Genomic DNA, 21,157 nt, shown 5'->3' with positions numbered 1-21,157 from the left:
TCTACTAAAAATACAAATATTAGCCGGGTCTGAGGGTGGGCGCCTGTAATCCCAGCTATTCGGGAGGCTGAGGCAGGAAAATCACTTGAACCTGGGAGGCCAAGATTATGCCACTGCAATGCAGCCTGGGCAAAAGAGCAAGACTCCATCTCAAAAATAAATAAATAAGAAAGAAAGAGGCCGGGCATGGTGGCTCACGCCTGTAATCCCAGGTACTCAGGAGGGTGAGGCAGGAGAATTGCCTGAACCCAGGAGGTGGAGGTTGCGGTGAGCCGAGATCGTGCCATTGCACTCCAGTCTGGGAAACAAGAGCGAAACTCCATCTCAAGAAAAGAAAGAAAAGAAAAGAAAAGAAAAGAAAAGAAAAGAGAAGAGAAGAGAAGAGAAGAGAAGAGAAGAGAAGAGAAGAGAAAAGAAAAGAAAAGAAAAGAAAGAGGAAGGAAGGAAGGAAGGAAGGAAGGAAGGAAGGAAGAAAAGCATGGGGCAGGGAATATATTGCAGCGGAGATGGAAAAATGTGTGGTGGGAATAAATCATGCAAATAGAGAAACAGGCTCAGGCAGCGGGTGAGAAATTAGCAGCAAATACAGAAACAGAAGGGAAGAGAGCTGAGGCTTAGGTCTAGACATCTGCCTGCAACCGGGAGAACCACAGTGCGTGCAAACGTGAGGTTGAAGCCCTGATCCTTTCTGTGGTGCCCGCCCCTCCCCCACAACCCCAGGTGTATTTTGGGCGCTGGCTGATCGAGGGAGGCCCCCTAGTGGTGCTCCTGGACGTGGGGGCCTCGGCCTGGGCCCTGGAACGCTGGAAGGGAGAGCTCTGGGATACCTGCAACATCGGGGTGCCGTGGTACGACCGCGAGGCCAACGACGCTGTCCTCTTTGGCTTTCTCACCACCTGGTTCCTGGGTGAGGTAGGTTCCACTGCAGTCCCATCTGTCACTTTCCACCCATACCTGAAACTACAATGACCATCAGCCCCCAGGCCAGAGGATGGGCTTTTCCCTGGGCATTCTGGGAGTCATAAGGTCCTTTAATCCAAGGATTAGCTCTGACCTTTGGGGACATGGACATCCAGGGACCCAGGATCTTCTTTCCTCAGAGATCCAAAACTCTTGATGCCAACTTCATTTACTCCAGTCTTCCAGGCGTAGGGATTCAGGCTCAAAGTGAGGCCGGCGGGCTGTCCCAGGGAATTCTGGGAGTTGTAGTTCTCTAGGGTGCTATCGCTGGACTCGGGGCTCAGATGCTGCCCCAGATGCTTACGAATTCCCAGCCTGACCTGGCTTTGGCCCCCTTCTAGGTTTTAAAAGGCTCAAAACGCTTAATTTCCAGGCTGGGTGCGGTGGCTGACGCCTGTAATCCCAGCACTTTGGGAGGCTGATGGGGAAAGATCACTTGAGGCCAGGAGTTCAAGATGGCCAATCCTCCTCTCTACTAAAGATGTGAAATAATTAGCCAGGTGTGGTGGCAGGCACCTGTAATCCGTTCTCGGCTCACCGCAACCTCCGCCTCCTGGGTTCAAGCAATTCTCCTGCCTCAGCCTCCCGAGTAGCTGGGATTACAGGCGTGCACCACCATGCCCAGCTAATTTTTGTATTTTTAGTAGAGATGGGGTTTCACCTTGTTGACCAGGATGGTCTCGATCTCTTGACCTCATGATCTACCCGCCTAGGCCTCCCAAAGTGCTGGGATTATAGGCGTGAGCCACTGCGCCTGGCCAGTGTTTCCCGTCTTAACCTGCCAGGATTTAGAAGGTTGGCCAAAAAATCCTCAGTTCCCATCAACTCCTGGGGAGCCAGTCACTTGAGCCCAGGAGTTGCTGCCTTAGGGATTTCCAGTTCCCTGTGCAGTCGGAATTACTGCTGCTGCCCACTCTGCAGTGTGGTGACAGATGAACCTCTCCCCAAGTCCTTGTCGCTACCCGGGACTGCCAATTCCCTTCCTGACACTCGTGGAGACAGCATCCCTCTCCCTGTTGCCTCACAGTTCCTGGCGCAGAGTGAGGAGAAGCCGCACGTGGTTGCACACTTCCATGAGTGGTTGGCAGGCATTGGACTCTGCCTGTGTCGTGCCCGGCGACTGCCTGTGGCAACCATCTTCACCACCCATGCCACGCTGCTGGGGCGCTACCTGTGTGCTGGTGCCGTGGACTTCTACAACAACCTGGAGAACGTGAGCTGGGACCGTGTCCGATGAGGGACTGCGAGTATGCCAGGATAACCCAAAGCTCTGGGGAGCCCAAGGGGATGGCGTCCTCTCTCCTCCCAGGACCCAGAAGTCCAAGTCCCAAGCCCCCTCCTACCTCAGACCCGGGAATCCAGCCCCCAGCAACAGTTTCCCTTAGGACCCCTGAGTCTAAGGGAAAGAGTCTGGACCTGCAGAGTCTTCTCCCCAGTCCTTCTAACCTGACTGTCGTCCCCTCCCACCCAGTTCAATGTGGACAAGGAAGCAGGTGAGAGGCAGATCTATCACCGCTACTGTATGGAAAGGGCGGCAGCCCACTGTGCTCACGTCTTCACTACTGTGTCCCAGATCACTGCCATTGAGGCACAACACTTGCTCAAGAGGAAACCAGGTAGGGGCCGGGCTGAAGTCCCCAGACATGAATGTGGCAGGCAGCTGTCTATGCCAAAGCTAGTTGCTCCTAATCCCAAGAAACCACTGTAAACTGGAATGGCATGGGCTGGGCATGGTATAATCCCAGCACCTTGGGAGGCTGAGGTGGGTGGATCACGAGGTCAGGAGTTTAAGACCAGCCTGGCCAAGATAGTGAAACTGTCTCTCCTAAAAATACAAAAATTAGCCAGGCGTGGTGGCACACACCTATAATCCCAGCTACTCAGGAGGCTGAGACAGAAGAATTGCTTGAACCCAGGAAGCGGAGGTTGCAGTGAGCCAAGATCGTGCCATTGCACTCCAGCCTGGGTGACAGAGTGAGAATCCATCTCAAGAAAGAAAAAAAAGTGTAAACTGAAAATGTATTTTGGCTGGACACAGTGGCTCACACCTGTAATCCCAGCACTTCGAAAGGCCAAGGCAGGAGGATCCCTTGAGTCCAGGAATTTGAGACCACCCTGGATAACATGGTGAATCCCTGCCTACAAACTTAGCCAGACATGGTGGGGGGGGTGTGTGTACTTGTACCCCCAGCTCCTCGGGAGGCTGAAGTGGAAGGACTGCTTGAGCCTAAGAGGTCAAGGGTGCAGTGAGCTGTGATCGTCCTACCGAACCATCTGGCTGGCATAGCGAGACCCTGTCACAGCCTGGGTGACACAGTGAGACCCTGTCTCAAAAAATTGAACATCAGGGCCGGGCGTGGTGGCTCACGCCTGTAATCCCAGCACTTTGGGAGGCTGAGGCAGGTGGATCACGAGGTCAAGAGATCGAGACCATCCTGGTCAACATGGTGAAACCCCGTCTCTACTAAAAATACAAAAAATTAGCTGGGCATGGTGGCACATGCCTGTAATCCTAGCTACTTGGGAGGCTGAGGCAGGAGAATTGCCTGAACCCCGGAGGTGGAGGTTGCGGTGAGCCGAGATCGCGCCATCGCACTCTAGCCTGGGTAACAAGAGCGAAACTCCGTCTCAAAAAAAAAAAAAAAATTGAACATCAGAGTTTAGCCTTAAATGTACCCAGAACACTTTACATTAGCCTACAACTGGGCAAAATCATCCAATACAAACCTATTTTATAATAACGTATTGAATACACCGGTTGTGGTGGCTCACACCTATAATCACAGCTCTTTGGGAGGCTGAGGCTGGTGGATTCGAGGTCAGAAGATCAAGACTAGCCTGGCCAAGATGGTGAAACTCCATCCCTACTGAAATAAAAAATTAGCCAGGCATGGTGGCGGGCGTCTGTACTCCCAGCTACTCAGGAGGCTGAGGCAGGAGAATTGCTTGAACCCAGGAGGCAGAGGTTGCAGTGAGCCCAGATCGGGCATTGCACTTCAGCCTGGATGACAGAGCGAGCCTCAGTTTCAAACATAAATAAATATTTCGCACCATCACAGAGTTGAAAAATTATAACTTGCCCGGGCGCAGTGGCTCACGCCTGTAAGCCCAGCATTTTAGGAGGCCAAGATGGGCGGATCATCTGAGGTCAGGCATTTGAGACCAGCCTGGCCAACAATCCCCTATCAAAAATACAAAAATACAAAAATTATCTGGGCATGATGTCAGGCGCCTGTAATCCTAGCTGCTCAGGAGGCTGAGAGAAGAGAATCACTTGAACCCAGGAGGCAGAGATTGCAGTGAGATAGATTGTGCCATTGCACTTCAGCCCGGGTGACAAGAGCGAAACTCCATTTCCAAAAAAAAAAAAAGACAAATCATTACTTAAACCATTGTAGGCTGGGGACCATCGGTCACCATTTTTTCCCTAAAGAATAGAAAGCTGCAGCTCCCAGAAGGCTGTGGGGTGGTGACCTGTACTTGAGGCTCTCTGACTATACACTTTGGAGGCTAATGGGAGGTATAAATAATTTCTTTCGTATTAATTTCAGATATGATAAAATTCTGATTGGTCTTATGAAAGGGAATGAAAGCTCAGTGGACTCTGTTTACACTCCAGCCTGGGCAACAAAGCGAGACTCCATCTCAAAAAAAAAAAGAAAAAAGAAAAATTAGCTGGGTGTGACAGTGCATGCCTGTAGTCTCAGCTTCTAGGGAGGCTGAGGTGGGAGGACTGTTTGAGCCCAGGAGGCCGAGAATGCAATGAGCTATGATTGTGTCACTGCTCTCCAGCCTGAGCGACAGAGAGAAACCCTGTCTCCAAAAAAAAAAGGTGGGGCCGGGCACAGTAGCTCACGCCTGTAATCCCAGCACTTTGGGAGGCCAAGGCAGGTGGATCATAAGGTCAAGAGATCGACATCATCCTGGTCAACATGGTGAAACCCCGTCTCTACTAAAAATACAAAAAATTAGCTCTGGGCATGGTGGCGCGTGCCTGTAATCCCAGCTGCTCAGGAGGCTGAGGCAGGAGAATTGCCTGAACCCAGGAGGCGGAGGTTGCGGTGAGCCGAGATCGCGCCATTGCACTCCAGCCTGGGTAACAAGAGCGAAACTCCGTCTCAAAAAAGAAAAAAAAAAAAAAGGTGGGAGTGGGGACCTCATAGGAACGCTGTTGAAAGAAAGAAATTGCAAAAGGCAAAGGGTGTTTCCTTAATTTATTCATTCAAGCACAACATTGATCTGAATGAACAAATAAAACATGGGACCCTCACCCCCAATCCCAGATATTGTGACCCCCAACGGGCTGAATGTGAAGAAGTTTTCTGCCATGCATGAGTTCCAGAACCTCCATGCTCAGAGCAAGGCTCGGATCCAGGAGTTTGTGCGGGGCCATTTTTATGGGTACGTGGGGCATATACCCAGGTCTTCAGAGAGGAGGGCGTTGGGAGCCTAATCGTCTAGGACTGGGGGAGGCGGTAGCTGGGGGCCCAGACTCCTGGGTCTGAGGGAGGGGGCACCTGGGTATCCGGCCTCCTTGGTTCTTGAGTGCTGAGGATTAAAGGAAACCCCCATCTAAAGAGAAGAACTGGCCGGGCGCGGTGGCTCACGCCTGTAATCCCAGCACTGTGGGAGGCTGAGGTGGGCGGATCACCTGAGGTCAGGAGTTCAAGTCCAGCCTGGCCAACATGGTGAAACCTCATGTCTTAAAAAAAAAAAAAAAAAACTACAACTCTCAGGAGGCCCCACGATGCCTCTGTCCCCACCCATACCTTCTGGGATTTGTAGTTTTGAGGCCAGGGCTAGCGGGTGAGGGCTTTGGGCTTTACCCTACCTTGTGGGTTCTTTAGGCATCTGGACTTCAACTTGGACAAGACCTTGTACTTCTTTATCGCCGGCCGCTACGAGTTCTCCAACAAGGGTGCTGACGTCTTCCTGGAGGCCTTGGCCCGGCTCAACTATCTGCTCAGAGTGAGGCCTGGGCTGTGAGGGGACAGAGGGAGGGAAAGAAAAGCTGTATAGAACCGGGGAGAACAGCCGGGTGCAGTGGCTCACACCTGGAATCCCAACACTTTGGGAGGCCAAGGCACGAGGAACACTTGAGCCCAGGAGATAGAGACCAGACTGGGTAACTTGGTGAAATGCCATCTCTACAAAAAATGCAAGAATTAGCCAGGCATGGTGGCTCACATCTGTAGTCCCAGCTACTCGGGAGGGTGAGCGGGGAGAATCACTTGAGCCCGGGAGGCGGAGGTTGCAGTGAGCCATGGTCACACCACTGCACTCCAGCCTGGGCAGCAGGAAAAGATGCTGCCTCAAAAACCAACAAACAAAACACTGGAAAGAAGAGACACCCAGGCCGGGCGCGGTGGCTCACGCCTGTAATCCTAGCACTTTGGGAGGCCGAGGCGGGTGGATCACGAGGCCAGGAGTTCGAGACTAGCCTGATCAACATGGTGAAAACCTGTCTCTACTGAAAATACAAAAATTAGCCAGGTGCGGTGTCATGTGCCTGTAATCCCAGCTACTCAGGAGGCTGAGGCAGGAGAATCTCTTGAACCCGGGAGGTGGAGGTTGCAGTGAGCCCAGATCACACCACTGCACTCCAGCCTGGGGGACAGAGCAAGAATTCATCTCAAAAAAATAAATAAATAAATAAAAATAACTAGAACAGAGACCCAGGAAGCCAGGAAGATGGGGTAGGAAAACCCCTGTGTGTGGTGGGGGCCGTGAAGGGAGTATAGAGACCCAGACAGGTCAGAGTCCAAGTGGGGACTGTCCTGTAATTCTTGACAGGAAGGGGTATGGCAGGGTCCCAGTGGTCTTGGTGGAAAGGCTGGCTGGTCCCAGGCTTCCCCCACATGATCCTGACCTCCTCCTTCTTTCTTTCTGCTCAGGTGAACGGCAGCGAGCAGACAGTGGTTGCCTTCTTCATCATGCCGGCGCGGACCAACAATTTCAACGTGGAAACCCTCAAAGGCCAGGCCGTGCGCAAACAGCTTTGGTTAGCAGCCCTCGGCTCAGGACCCCTGCCCAGCCCACTCCCAGCTGTGTGCTTTGGGTCCTGTGTTTCTCCTAGAGTCTCAGTCTTTTTTTTTTTTTTTTTTTTTTTGAGACAGAGTCTCTCTCTGTCAACCAGGCTGGAGTGCAGTGGTGCGATCTCAGCTCACGGCAGCCTCCAACTCCCAGGTTCAAACAGTGCTCCTGCCTCAGCCTCCCACATAGCTGGCAATTCAGGCACCCACTACCACACCTGGCTAATTTTTTTTTTGAGACGGAGTTTCGCTCTTGTTACCCAGGCTGGAGTGCAATGGCATGATCTCGGCTCACCGCAACCTCTGCCTTCTGGGTTCAAGCAATTCTCCTGCCTCAGCCTCCCAAGTAGCTGGGACTACAGGCGTGCACCACCGTGCCCAGCTAATTTTTGTATTTTTACTAGAGACAGGGTTTCACCTTGTTGACCAGGATGGTCTTGATCTCTTGACCTCGTGATCCACACGCCTCAGCCCCCCAGGCCTGTTGCCCATGCTGGAGTGTAAACAGAGTCCACTGATCTCTCATTCCCTAAGACCAATCAGAATTTTATCAAATCTGAAATTAATACGAAAGAAATTATTTATACCTCCCATTAGCTTCCAAAGTGTATAGTCAGAGAGCCTCAAATACAGGTCGCCACCCCCATAGCCTTCTGGGAGCTGCAGCTTTGTATTCTTTAGGGAAAAAGTGCTGGGATTACAGGCGTGAGCCACCGCGCCCGGCCACACACCTGGCTAATTTTTGTATTTTTAGTAGAGACAGGGTTTCACCATGTTGGCCAGGCTGGTCTCGATCTCTTTACCTTGTGATCTGCCCACCTTGGCCTTCTAAAGTGCTGGGATTACAGGCGTGAGCCACCGCGCCCGTAATCCCTCTTTTTTTTTTTTCTTTTGAGATGGAGTCTTGCTCTGTCACCCAGGCTGCAGTGCAATGGTGCGATCTCAGTTCACGGCAACCTCCACCTCCCAGGTTCAAGTGATTCTCCTTCCTCAGTCTCCTGAGTAGCTGGGATTACAGGCATCTGCCACCACACCCAAGTAATTTTTTTTGTATATTTAGTAGAGACAGGGTTTCATCATGTTGGCCAGGCTGGTCTCAAACTCCTGACCTCAGGTGATCTGCCCACCTTGGCCTCCCACAGTGCTGGGATTACAGGCATTAGCCACTGTGCCCAGCCCAGTGTTTTTTTCTTTTCTCTGATTTTTTTTTTTTTCTGTCACCCAGGCTGGAGTGCAGTGGCGTGATCTCAGCTCACTGCAACCTCCATCTCCCAGTGAACCTCGGTTTCTTCGTCTGTAAACCATTCGTTCATTAGCAGCAGATACTCACTGAGCCTCTGCTACGTACCAGGCACTCTTCCAGGTCCAGGAAATACAGCTGTGAACCAGAAAAATAAGATCCCTTTCCTCATAGAGCTTGCCTTCTAGAAAATCGCGTAGACAGAATTCATTTTCGGCCAAAAGTAAAGCACGACTGGAACATGAGACGGGGCTGTCGGGAGAGGCCACATTGAGAAAATGTTATGGGGCAGAGAGGAGGAAAGGTCACGACAGAGCAAGCCCTGTGGGTATCTGGGGAACAGCAAATGTGAAGGCCCTGGGCATGTTTCAGACGAGGTGGGGGGCCAGGCGAGGTGGCTCATGCCTGTAATCCCAGCATTTTGGGAGACTGAGGCAGGCGGATCACAAGCTCAAGAGATCGAGACCATCCTGGCCAACATGGTGAAACCCTGTCTCTTAAAAAAAAAAAAAAAAAAAAAAAAAGACTCAGTGGGGCCAGGCGTGGTGGCTCATGCCTGTAATCTCAGCACTTTGGGAGGCCAAGGCAGGCAGATCCCAAGGTCAGGCGTTCGAGACCAGCCTGGCCAGCATGATGAAACCCCATCTCTACTAAAAATACAAAAAATTAGCTGGTCGTGATGACACACATCTGTAATCCCAGCTACTTGGGAGACTGAGGCAGGAGAATCCCTTGAACCTGGAAGGCAGAGGTTATAGTGAGCCTAGATCACACCACTGCACTCCAGCATGGGCGACAGAGCAAGACTCCATCTCAAAAAAAAAAAAAGAAAGAGGCTGGGCATGGTAGCTCACACCTGTAATCCCAGCACTTTGGGAAGCTGAGGAGGGCGGATCACCTGAGGGCAGGACTATGAGACCAGCCCGGTGAACATGGTGAAACCCCATCTGTACTAAAAATATAACAATTAGTTAGATGTGGTGTGTGCGCTTGTAATGGCAGCTATTCAGGAGGCTGAGGCAGGAGAATTGCTTGTACCCAGGAAGTGGCTGAGATCGTGCCACTGCACTCTAGCCTGAGCAACAGAGCAAGACTCTGCTCTGTCTCAAAACAAAAAAAAAAAGAAAGGAAAGAACGAAAAATAAATGAATAAATGAGGCCAGCACTATGAGAGGATTTTATTTTAGTTGGAGTTTCGCTCTTGTTGTCCAGGCTGGAGTGCAATGGCACGATCTGAACTCACCGCAACCTCCACCTCCTGGGTTCAAGCAATTCTCTTGCCTCAGCCTCCTGAGTAGCTGGAATTACGGAATGCACCACCATGCCCAGCTAATTTTGTATTTTTAGTAGAGACGGGGTTTCTCCATGTTGGTCAGGCTGGTCTCGAACTCCCGACCTCAGGTGATCTGCCCACCTCTGTCTCCCAAAGTGCTGGGATTACAGGCATAGACCACCGTGCCTGGCCTGGGAGGATTTTAAGTAGAGGAGTGATCGTCAGGCTGTCCTGTGACACTGCTGGCTTTAGGGTCCTTACGCAGAATCTTCTGTTCTTTTCGTATAAGATGGGGCTTAGCATTGCCACCTGCAGGACAAGGACAAGCCCTAATAATAGCTGACATTTCTGGAAGGCTTGCTGTGTGTACTTTTTGGCATGACATCCCTGGGTCCTCATTGCATACCTCTGAGGTCGATTCTATTTTCATCCTCGTCTGAAAGATGAGTCACTTCCACAGAGAGGGAAGGCCACCTGTCCCTGACCACACAGCTGATGTCAGGCACGTGAGATCTCAGCCTTCCAGGGCCTGCCCCCTGAGTCCCCACCCTCCAGCCTGGAGGCCCCAGGGTATGGCCTCCCTGCTCACACCTGTTTCCTTTCTACCCTAGAAATCTAACAGTAGCTGGGCCCGGTGGCTCACACCTGTAATCTGAGCACTTTGGGAGGCCGAGGTGGGTGGATTACCAGAGGTCAGGAGTTCGAGACCAGCCTGGCTAACATGGTGAAAGAAATCCCATCTCTACTAAAAATACAAAAATTAGCTGGGTGTGATGGTGGGTGCCTGTAATCCCAGTTACTTGGGAGGCTGAGGCAGGAGAATGCTTGAACCTGGGAGGCGGAGGCTGCAGTGAGCCGAGATCGCACCACTGCATTATAGTAGGCAACAGAGTGAGACTCTTCCTCAAAAAAATAAAATAAAATAGGGCCAGGCATGGTGGCTCATGCCTGTAATCCCAGCACTTTGGGAGGCTGAGGAGGGTGGATCACAAGGTCAGGAGTTCAAGACCAGCCTGGCCAACATGATGAAACCCCATCTCTACTAAAGATACAAAAAATTAGCTGGTCGTGGTGGTGGATGCCTGTAATCCCAGCTACTCGGGAGGCTGAGGCAAGAGAATTGCTTGAACCCAGGAGGCGGAGGTTGCAATGAGCCAAGTTTCCTTTTTTAAACAAAAGGAAAAAAAAAATCCCAGCTACTCGGGTGGCTGAGGGAGAATTGCTTGAACCCAGGAGGCGGAGGTTGTAGTGAGCCAAGGTCTGCCAATGCACTCCAGCAAGACTCTGTCTCAAAAAAAAAAAGGAAAAAAGGCGGGGCGCAGTGACTCATGCCTGTAATCTTAGCACTTTGGGAGGCTGAGGCAGGTGGATCTCAAGGTCGGGAGATTAAGACCATCCTGGCCAACATGGTGAAACACCATCTCGACTAAGAAATATAAAAATTAGCTGGGCGTGGTGACGGGCACCTGTAGTCCCAGCTACTCAGGAGGCTGAGGCAGGAGAATCGCTTGAACGCGGGAGGCAAAGGTTGCGGTGAGAAGGATGGTCCCACTGCACTCCAGCCGGGCAACAGAGCCAGACTCCATCTCAAAAAAATAAAAATAAACAAGGAAATATAACAAATAAACTAAAGAAGACTAACAGTCAGTGGCAGCTGGTGTGTATGTGATGCTGTTGCTCTGCTTCTTCCAGGGACACGGCCAACACGGTGAAGGAAAAGTTCGGGAGGAAGCTTTATGAATCCTTGCTGGTGTGAGTGCCCCGCCCTCAGCCCTACGCCCTCCTAGGCCCTGATAACCCTCTCCTCACTCGGTTCTCACTTGCATGCGCCTGCTCGCCTTGCAGTGGGAGCCTTCCGGACATGAACAAGATGCTGGATAAGGAAGATTTCACCATGATGAAGAGAGCCATCTTTGCCACGCAGGTATGGATGGGCCCTCTGTGCAGATAGATGGCCATTCCCGGCAGCCCCAGAGGCAGCTTGCCACACCGGCTCAGACCCCCGAGATTGCTGGGAGTGCTGCTTTCTCCTGAAGACCTTTATTAAGGGATCTATTCTAAGGTCCACAGAAGGGTGTGTGCTGACTGGTAGAACTTCAATTCCCAGAGGCACTTAGGACAGGCAGTTTTTGTGGCTTATTCTGCCATGGAGGTTGCTGGGAGTTGTGGTTTCTCTGGGACTCTGGAATCAATGAACAAAGGGAAGCGTCCTTTCCTTTCCCTTTCCTTTCTTCTTTCCTTCCTTCTTTCTTTTTTTTTTATTGAGGTGGAGTTTCGCTCTCGTTACCCAGGCTGGAGTGCAATGGCACGATCTCTGCTCACCGCAACCTCCACCTCCTGGGTTCAGGCAATTCTCCTGCCTGGGCCTCCTGAGTAGCTGGGATTACAGGCACGCGCCACCATGCCCAGCTAACTTTTTGGACTTTTTGGTAGAGATGGGATTTCACCATGTTGACCAGGATGGTCTCGATCTCTCTCTTTTTTTTTTTTTTCTAGACGGAGTTTCGCTCTTGTTACCCAGGCTGGAGTGCAATGGTGTGATCTCGGCACACCCCAACCTCCGCCTCCTGACTTCAGGCAATTCTCCTGCCTCAGCCTCCCGAGTAGCTGGGACTACAGGCGTGCGCCACCATGCCCAGCTAATTTTTTGTATTTTCAGTAGAGATGGGGTTTCACCTTGTTGACCAGGATGGTCTTGATCTCTTGACCTCGTGATCCACCTGCCTCGACCTCCCAAAGTGCTGGGATTACAGGCGTGAGCTACCGCACCTGGCCTCCTTCTTTCTTTCAACAGAGTCTCGCTCTGTCACCCAGGCAGGAGTGCAGTGGTGTGATCTCAGTTGACTGCAACCTCTGCCTCCTGGGTTCAGGAGATTCTCCTACCTCAGCTTCCCAAGTAGCTGGGATTACAGGCACCTCCCACCACCCCTGGCTAATTTTTGTATTTTTAGTAGAGACCGGGTTTCGCCATGTTGGCCAGGCTGGTCTCAAACTCCTGACCTCAGGTGATCTGCCTGCCTCAGCCTCCCAAAGTGCTGGGATTACAGGCGTGAGCTACCGCACCTGGCCTCCTTCTTTCTTTCAACAGAGTCTCGCTCTGTCACCCAGGCAGGAGTGCAGTGGTGTGATCTCAGTTGACTGCAACCTCTGCCTCCTGGGTTCAGGAGATTCTCCTACCTCAGCTTCCCAAGTAGCTGGGATTACAGGCACCTCCCACCACCCCTGGCTAATTTTTGTATTTTTAGTAGAGACCGGGTTTCGCCGTGTTGGCCAGGCTGGTCTCAAACTCCTGACCTCAAGTGATCTGCCTGCCTCAGCCTCCCAAAGTGCTGGGATTACAGGTGTGAGCCACTGTTCCCAGCCCAAAGGGAAATTTGAAAGGAAGTGTAGAAAGTTGGCTGGAAGGCCGTAGGGAGTTATGATTATGCCACTGCACTCCAGCCTGGGCGACAGAGCGAGACTGAGACACACACACACACACACAAACGAAAGAGGAAAAAGAAAGAAAAGTCAAGACAGCCATATAAAAGAATTACACCCTTGCTGGGTGAGGTGGCTCATGCCTGTAATCCTAGCACTTTGGAAGGTCGAGGCAGTCAGATCATAAGGAAAAGAGATCGAGACCATCCTGGCCAACATAGTGAAACCCCGTCTTTACTAACAATACAAAAATTAGCCGAGCACATTAGCGCGCACCTGTAATCCCAGCTACTCTGGAGGCTGAGGCAGGAGAATCACTCGATCTTGGGAGGCGGAGGTTACAGTGAGCCGAGATCGCGCTATTGCGCTCCAGCCTGGGTGACAGAGCAAGACTCCATCTTAAAAAAAAAAAAAAAAAGAGGCCGGGCGCGGTGGCTCAAGCCTGTAATCCCAGCACTTTGGGAGGCCGAGGCGGGTGGATCACGAGGTCAAGAGATCGAGACCATCCAGGTCAACATGGTGAAACCCCGTCTCTACTAAAGATACAAAAAATTAGCTGGGCACGGTGGCGCGTGCCTGTAATCCCAGCTACTCGGGAGGCTGAGGCAGGAGAATTGCCTGAACCGAGGAGGCGGAGGTTGCGGTGAGCCGAGATCGCGCCATTGCACTCCAGCCTGGGAAACAAGAGCAAAACCCCGCCTCAAAAAAAAAAAAAAAAAAAAAAAAAAAAGAATCGCAACTCCCAGCTCTCTTTCGGCCTTGCTGCACACGGCTCCACCTCAGCCCCTAAAATTGCTGGGTTTTGGGACAGAGTCAGGAGGTGAGTAAAAACACCCAGCTTTCTCCAGAAAACATTGCGAACTCTCAGCAGCTGCAGCCTTTCTTACTCTAGAGCCTGTGTGTTGGTCCCCAGACACCGCTGGGAATTGTAGCTGCTTTAGATTCCTTACTTCAGAGAGAATTGGCTTTTATAAAATGAGAACTACAACTCCCAGCAGCCCCTGCTGGCCTTCTGGGGTAGTGACTCTTCCCTTGTCCAAAGGCTTCTGGGAGTTAGAGTTCTTTCATTCTCTGGGGTCCAAAGGACTAAAGTACTTGCGATCTACATTGCTGAGCCATTTCCTGGGAAATGGAAACCTAGACCACTAAGCTGTACAAACAAAACGTGAACTGCTTTTGGCTCACTTATACTTTCCAATAGTCCCTAAGGCACCAATTATAGGCTCTGCATTGTATTGACATCTGTGGACAAAGAATAAAAACATCCTCCTTACCATTGAGTGATTTATAAGTTGATGAGGGCAGGATTATTATACTTTAATGTATAATACTTGGTTTGAATTAACAAGTTATTTAACCTCCCTGAGTCTTAATATGAATGTTTCTCCCATGGGGCTGCTGGGAGTTGTAGTTTCTCAGGCCCCTAGACTAAATAGAGTGACGGTAAGTAAAATCTTTAATGAGCTATGATGGAACAGTTGCAAAGAACTATACACCCCAGTAGTCCCTAGGGCTTTCTATCACTAGCTCTGTCTTGCTCCAGTGACTCTTGGAAATTGCGGTTTCTTTGAGCCTCTGTTAGGGTTTGAGGTGAATTTTCACAAGGAAACTACAATTCCCAGCAGCCTCCAAAACTTGCCGCCATATTAGCACAGTCTCCACCCCCATTGACTGGGGATAGTTACACTTCCCTTTGGTTTCTTTAACGATAGAGCCAAGAGCACAGAACAAGCTAACTACAGCTCAAAGTCCTTGTTAGTAAGGCTGTTGTTAACGCTGGCTTTGCCTCAAACACAGCTGGGAATTGTAGTTCTTTTAAGCTCATGGTGCTTAAGGGAAAGAAAACGTTTACAGGCCAGGTGTTGTGGCTCACGTCTGTAATCCCAGCGCTTTGGGAGGTCGAGATGGGTGCATTGTTTGAGCCCAAGGGTTCGAGACCAGCCTCGAACATCAAATATTGACATCCCATCTTCATAAAAAAATTTTTTTTCTTTAATGAGGCTGGGTGCGGTGGCTTATGCCTGTGATCCCAGCACTTTGAGAGGCCGAGGCAGGTGGATCACCTGAGGTCAGGCGTTACAGACCAGCCTGACCAACATGATGAAACCCCATCCTTAAAAAAAGAAAGAAAAAGAAAAAAGAGAGAGAGAGCCGGGAGCGGTGGCTTTTGCCTGTAATATCAGCACTTTGGGAGGCTAAGGTGGGCGGATCACGAGGTCGAGAGTTTGAGACCAGCCTGGTCAGCATGGTGAAATCCCGTCTCTACTAAAAATACAAAAAATTAGGCCGGGCGCGGTGGCTCAAGCCTGTAATCCCAGCACTTTGGGAGGCCGAGGCAGGTGGATCACGAGGTCAAAAGATCGAGACCATCCTGGTCAACATGGTGAAACCCCGTCTCTACTAAAAAAAATACAAAAGATTAGCTGGGCATAGTGGCACGTGCCTGTAATCCAGCTATTCAGGAGGCTGAGGAAGGAGAATTGCCTGAACCCAGGAGGCGGAGGTTGCAGTGAGCCGAGATCGCACCATTGCACTCCAGCCTGGGTAACAAGAGCGAAACTCCGTCTCAAAAAAAAAAGAAGAAGAAGAAAGAGAGAAAACCTTTATGGGTTTACTAGAGACTAATGGGGACCCACAGGACCTGGTAATCACTTGGGTTTATGGCTGCGCAGCCTGGGCACTTGTGGTCTCCTGGGCTCCCCCAGGGTCTCAGCATGGCTCATGGGGAAGTAGGGAGCCCCTGTAACTTCCATGACCCCCTACCCTTCTTGTGGCTCCTACAGCGGCAGTCCTTCCCCCCGGTGTGCACCCACAATATGCTGGACGACTCCTCAGACCCCATCCTGACCACCATCCGCCGAACTGGCCTCTTCAACAGCGGTGCCGACAGGGTGAAGGTGAAGGCATTGGCCACGGCTGGGTTGGGCACGGCAGAGGGAAGGGGTTGGGTCCTGGGCCTCACACACTCCATTCCCCCATACGTTTTATCAAATGCATTGCTGTGTTTAGAAAGAACCCTGGCTTCTGAGGCAAACAGACTGGGGTTTGAACATGGGTCCTGCCAAACACATGCTGTGTGACGTTAGACAAGCTTCTTACCCTTTCTGGGCCACCTTGGGATCTCAGGGCTTAGCTAAATAAAGTGCTTGGGCTGAGCCCTTCTTTTTCACTACCAGGTGATTTTCCACCCGGAGTTCCTCTCCTCCACAAGCCCCCTGCTCCCTGTGGACTATGAGGAGTTTGTCCGTGGCTGTCACCTTGGGGTCTTCCCCTCCTACTATGAACCTTGGGGCTACACGCCGGGTGAGTGTAGTGGGTAGGGGACGGCGTGGTCATGGGGTTAGTGAGATCTGGGGCATGGCACTGGGCTTCTCTGAGCCTCTTTCCTCCTCTGCAAAACAAGAACGGTGGTGATAATCGTTCTGCTGCAGCACGTGCTTGTGTGACATGGTAGCTCATGAACTGAGAAACTACAAGGCTCAGCTGTTTTATTTATTTACGTTTTTGAGACCAAGTCTCACTCTGCTGCTCAGGCTGGAGTACAATGGCACGATCTTGGCTCACAGCAACTTCTACCTCCCGGGTTCAAGCAATTCTCCTGCCTCAGTCTCCCTAGTAGCTAGGACTACTGGCAAGTGCCACCACGCCTGGCTAACTTTTGTATTTTTAGTAGAGACGGGGTTTCACCACATTGGCCACGCTGGTCTTGAACTCCTGACCTTGTGATCCACCTGCCTCGGCCTCCCAAAGTGCTGGGATTACAAGCATGAGCCACCGTGCCCAGCCAAAGGCTGAGTTTTGAGGAGGAGGTAGTGTCAAAGGGATGCCACGGTTCACACCGATCTCTCCAGGGCCTGGGCATACGGCTCCCCAGACAGCAGCAACAATCTCACACACAGCTGAGAGTGGCCCAGTCCCCTCCCAAGCCATGCCCAGTCCCCTCCCAAGCCATGCCCAGTGCCCATCAACTCCACCTTCCTCTTGTTTGTTCACGTTAGCCAATGTTGTTAAAGCTAGATTAAGTGCTATTTCCTAGTTTATTAGTAATTTTTTGTTTGTTTGTTTTGAGACGGAGTTTCGCTGTTGTTACCCAGGCTGTAGTGCAATGGCGCGATCTCGGCTCACCGCAACCTCCGCCTCCTGGGTTCAAGCAATTCTCCTGCCTCAGCCTCCCAAGTAGCTGGGACTACAGGCGCGCACCACCATGCCCAGCTAATTTTTGTATTTTTAGTAGAGACGGGGTTTCACCTTGTTGACCAGGATGGTCTCGATCTCTTGACCTCGTGATCCACCCGCCTCGGCCTCCCAAAGTGCTGGGATTATAGGCGTGAGCCACCGCGCCCGGCCTAAATAACATTATCTAGTTTAAAAGCCATTAATTTTTTTTTTTTTTAGACGGAGTTTTTCGCTTGTTACCCAGGCTGGAGTACAATGGTACGATCTCGGCTCACCGCAACCTCCGCCTCCTGGGTTCAGGAAGTTCTCCTGCCTCAGCCTCCTGAGTAGCTGGGATTACAGGCACGCGCCACCATGCCCAGCTAATCTTTTGTATTTTTAGTAGAGACGGGGTTTCACCATGTTGACCAGGATGGTCTCGATCTCTTGACCTTGTGATCTACCCGCCTCGGCCTCCGAAAGTGCTGGGATTACAGGCGTGAGCCACCGCGCCCGGCCCTGTTTATTAGTAGTTTAAAGGTCTTGCAAACTGTGCTTGTGTGATATTAATTAGGAATCAGCCCCAATTCTCTTTTTCCCATACTTTTTCTTTTATTTTGGAGACCAAGCTGGAGTGCAATGCCACGATCTCACCTCTGCATCCTGGGTTCAAGCCATTCTCCTGCCTCAGCCTCCCGAGTAGCTGGGATTATAGGCACCAGCCACCATACCCGGCTAATTTTTGTATTTTCAGTAGAGATGGGGTTCCATCATGTTGGCCAGGCTGGTCTCGAACTCCTGACCTCAGGTGATCCACCTGCCTTGGCCTCCCAAAGTGCTGGGATTACAGGCGTGAGTCACCAAGCCCGGCCAGCCTTGTTTTATAGATAGATTGATTGATATATATATATTGATAAATCTATTTTCACATTGCTATTTAAAAAAAAATTCGAGACTGGGTAATTTATAACAGAAAGAGGTTTTTTTGCTTGTTTTTGAGACAGAGTCTCTCTCTGCTGCCCAGGCTGGAGTGCAGGGGCGTGATCTCGGCTCACTCCAACGTCCACCTCCTCGGTTAAAGTAATTCTCCTGCCTCAGCCACCTGAGTAGCTGGGAGTACAGGCGCTTGCCACCACACCTGGCTAATTTTTTGTATTTTAGGTAGAGACGGGGTTTCACTATGTTGGTCAGGCTGGTCTCAAATGCCTGACTTAGTGACCCACCCGCCTGGGCTTCCCAAGGTGCTGGGTTTACAGGCATGAGCCACCGCATCTGTCCAACAGAAAGAGGTTTAATTGACTCACAGTTCCACATGGCTGGGGAGGTCTCAGGAAACTTAGTCATGGCAGAAGCGAAAGCAAGGACCTTCTTCCCATGGTGGCGGGCGAGAGAAGCGTGTGAGGGTGCGAGAAAAACCACCATTTACAAAAGCATGAGATCTCGTGAGAATCACCCACTATCGCGAGAACAGCAGGGAGGACCCACCCCCATAATCCACTCATTTTCCTCCCTGGACTGGTAGGGATTACATTTCGAGATGAAATTTGGGTGGGGACACAGAGCCAAACCATATCATACATGTCTATTTAATACTTTTTACTAGGCCGGGCGCCGTGGCTCACGCCTGTAATCCCCGCACTCTGGGAGGCCGAGGCAGGTGGATCACGAGGTCAAAATATCGAGACCATCTTGGTCAACATGGTGAAACCCCCGTCTCTACTAAAATTACAAAAAATTAGCTGGGCACGGTGGCACGTGCCTGTAATCCCAGCTGCTCGGGAGGCTGAGGCAGGAGAATTGCCTAAACCCAGGAGGCAGAGATTGCACTCCAGCCTGGGTAACAAGAGCGAAACTCCGTCTCAAAAAAATAAAATAAAATAAAATAAAAAATTTAAAAATAAATAAATAAATACTTTTTACTGTTTATTTGTTTGTTTTTTTGAGATGGGGGTATTACTGTGTTGCCCAGGCTGACCTGGAACTCCTAGGCTCAGGTGATGCTCCTGTGTCAGCCTCTTGAGTCTCTGTCATCAGGGGTGTGCTCCACTATGCCCGACAGACCTATTATATTTAGTGTCTACTTTTGCAGTTTACAGAGGTTTTTAGGAACACTTATATAAGAATTATAGGTCAGGCAGGGCACGGTGGCTCACACCTGTAATCCCAGCACTTTGGGAGGCTGAGGTGGGAGGATCGCTTGAGTTCAGGAGTTCGAGACCAGCCTGGCCAACATGGTGAAACCCCATCTCTACTAAAAATACAAAAAATTAGCCAGGCGTGGTGGCGCATGCCTGTAATTCCAGCTCCTTGGGAGGTTGAGGTGGGAGAATCGCTTGAACCCGAGAGGTGGAGGTTGCAGTGAGCTGAGATCGCGCCACTGCACTCTAGCCTGGGTGACAAAATCAGACCCTGTCTCAAAAAAAAAAAGAATTATAGGTCAGAAGCAGTGGCTCACATCTATAATCCTAGCACCTTGGAAGGCTGAGATGGGAGGATATCTTGAGCCCAGGAGTTCAAGACCAGCTTGGATAACGTGGTGAGACTCTGTCTCTACAAACGGTTTATTTTTATTTTTATTTTTTTAAATCAGCCAGGTGTACTGTTGTGTGCCTGTAGCCCCAGCTACTCAGGTGGCTGAGGTGGGAGGATTGCTTGAACCTAGGAGGTCCAGGCTGCAGTGAGCTCTGGGCAAGCCACTCTTCTCCAGCTTGGGTGACAAAGTGAGACCTTGTCTCAAAAAAAAAAAAAAAAAAAAAGCATTAGGCTGGGTAGGGTGGCTCACACCTGTATCCCACCACTTTGGGAAGCCGAGACGGGTGGATCACCTGAGGTCAGGAGTTCGAGACCAGCCTAAGAGTACAATAATTAGCTGGGCACGGTGGCATGCGCCTGTAGTCTGAGGTAACCAGGCAGCTGAGGCACGAGAATTGCTTGAACCCAAGAGGTGGAGGTTGCAGTGAGCGGAGATTGTGCCACTGCCCTACAACTTGGGTGACAGAGTGAAACTCTGTCTCAAAAAAATTAAAAAAGCATAAAAATCCGTTAAGAAATTATAATACATCCCTTGAACTATTTCTCAAGGTTGTTAAAGGTATTAAAACATAGTAGATGCTCTGTACACAGGGACACTAATAATGAGAGGCCTTATCTGATCCCCCATCAAAATAGAGCAAGTCTGTACAAAATGCTGGCACAGAAAGTATCTTACAGGTTGTGACAGTCCAGTAGAATGATGGACCTTGGCCCAGTCCCACAGGTGGTGAGAGTTAGGTCAAATGGACATTGGGATGCCCGATAAATTAGCATTCTTATCTCCCAACTATAGACGTTCCCACATCCCGAGTTTCTGGAGCAGGTAATTGTCTTTTCCAGCCTCTTAGCGGCCCCGCTGAGAAATAGGGAAAGTCACAGCTTGGTTGCGGGGGCTCCACGACGCTCTGCACAGCGCCTGGCACTTGGTGCAGGAGCCACTAGAGGGCGCTGTGGAGGCTTCTATTGCGATTAAGACGGTAGGAGGTGGGGGAAGCTAAGTGGATCTCTCTCGCGCCTTCCCGCAGCTGAGTGCACGGTTATGGGCATCCCCAGTATCTCCACCAATCTCTCCGGCTTTGGCTGCTTCATGGAGGAACACATCGCAGACCCCTCAGCCTACGGTCAGCGCCCAGGCCCCTGAGGATTCCAGAAGGGGGCTTGAGAACAGGGGATTGAGACCCCTGGATCCTGGGAAGGAGGGGCGTGCACCCTTGGGACCCGGGGGCACCAGGACATGGGGTGGGCTCTCGGGCCCCTGGGAGAGGAGGGGTCCTGGTGCCACAGAGTCCTGGAGACAATGCAGATCTCCTCAGGACGTTTTCTGAACCCGGGTCCTGGCCTCCACAGGCATCTACATTCTGGACCGGCGGTTCCGCAGCCTGGATGATTCCTGCTCGCAGCTCACCTCCTTCCTCTACAGCTTCTGTCAGCAGAGCCGGCGGCAGCGTATCATCCAGCGGAACCGCACAGAGCGCCTCTCTGACCTTCTGGACTGGAAATACCTAGGCCGGGTAGGACCTCCTTTCTTACTCTTTACTGGCAAAT

At 51.1% G+C, this 21,157-nt stretch overlaps 1 protein-coding gene across 4 annotated transcripts in view; it reads left to right on the top strand.

The window, feature by feature from the left end:
• The window catches only part of GYS1 (glycogen synthase 1), a 29,678-nt gene that overhangs the window by 6,145 nt on the left and 2,376 nt on the right, over nt 1–21,157 (top strand). For all 4 annotated transcript variants that reach the window (XM_035285220.3, XM_035285215.3, XM_035285218.3 and 1 more), the window contains 12 exons: nt 721–912; nt 1,988–2,173; nt 2,432–2,576; nt 5,244–5,361; nt 5,808–5,928; nt 6,855–6,961; nt 11,198–11,257; nt 11,351–11,429; nt 15,709–15,822; nt 16,102–16,228; nt 20,638–20,733; nt 20,960–21,123. In XM_035285220.3, the coding sequence (XP_035141111.3) occupies nt 721–912; nt 1,988–2,173; nt 2,432–2,576; nt 5,244–5,361; nt 5,808–5,928; nt 6,855–6,961; nt 11,198–11,257; nt 11,351–11,429; nt 15,709–15,822; nt 16,102–16,228; nt 20,638–20,733; nt 20,960–21,123 (1,509 nt within the window). The remainder of the gene's footprint in view (nt 1–720; nt 913–1,987; nt 2,174–2,431; nt 2,577–5,243; nt 5,362–5,807; nt 5,929–6,854; nt 6,962–11,197; nt 11,258–11,350; nt 11,430–15,708; nt 15,823–16,101; nt 16,229–20,637; nt 20,734–20,959; nt 21,124–21,157) is intronic.

The sequence above is a fragment of the Callithrix jacchus genome, chromosome 22, assembly GCF_049354715.1.
Source record: "Callithrix jacchus isolate 240 chromosome 22, calJac240_pri, whole genome shotgun sequence".
NCBI classification, from domain to species: domain Eukaryota; kingdom Metazoa; phylum Chordata; class Mammalia; order Primates; family Cebidae; genus Callithrix; species Callithrix jacchus.
Note: the sequence above shows the minus strand (reverse complement) of the source record. Positions and strands in the feature narration are given on the sequence as shown.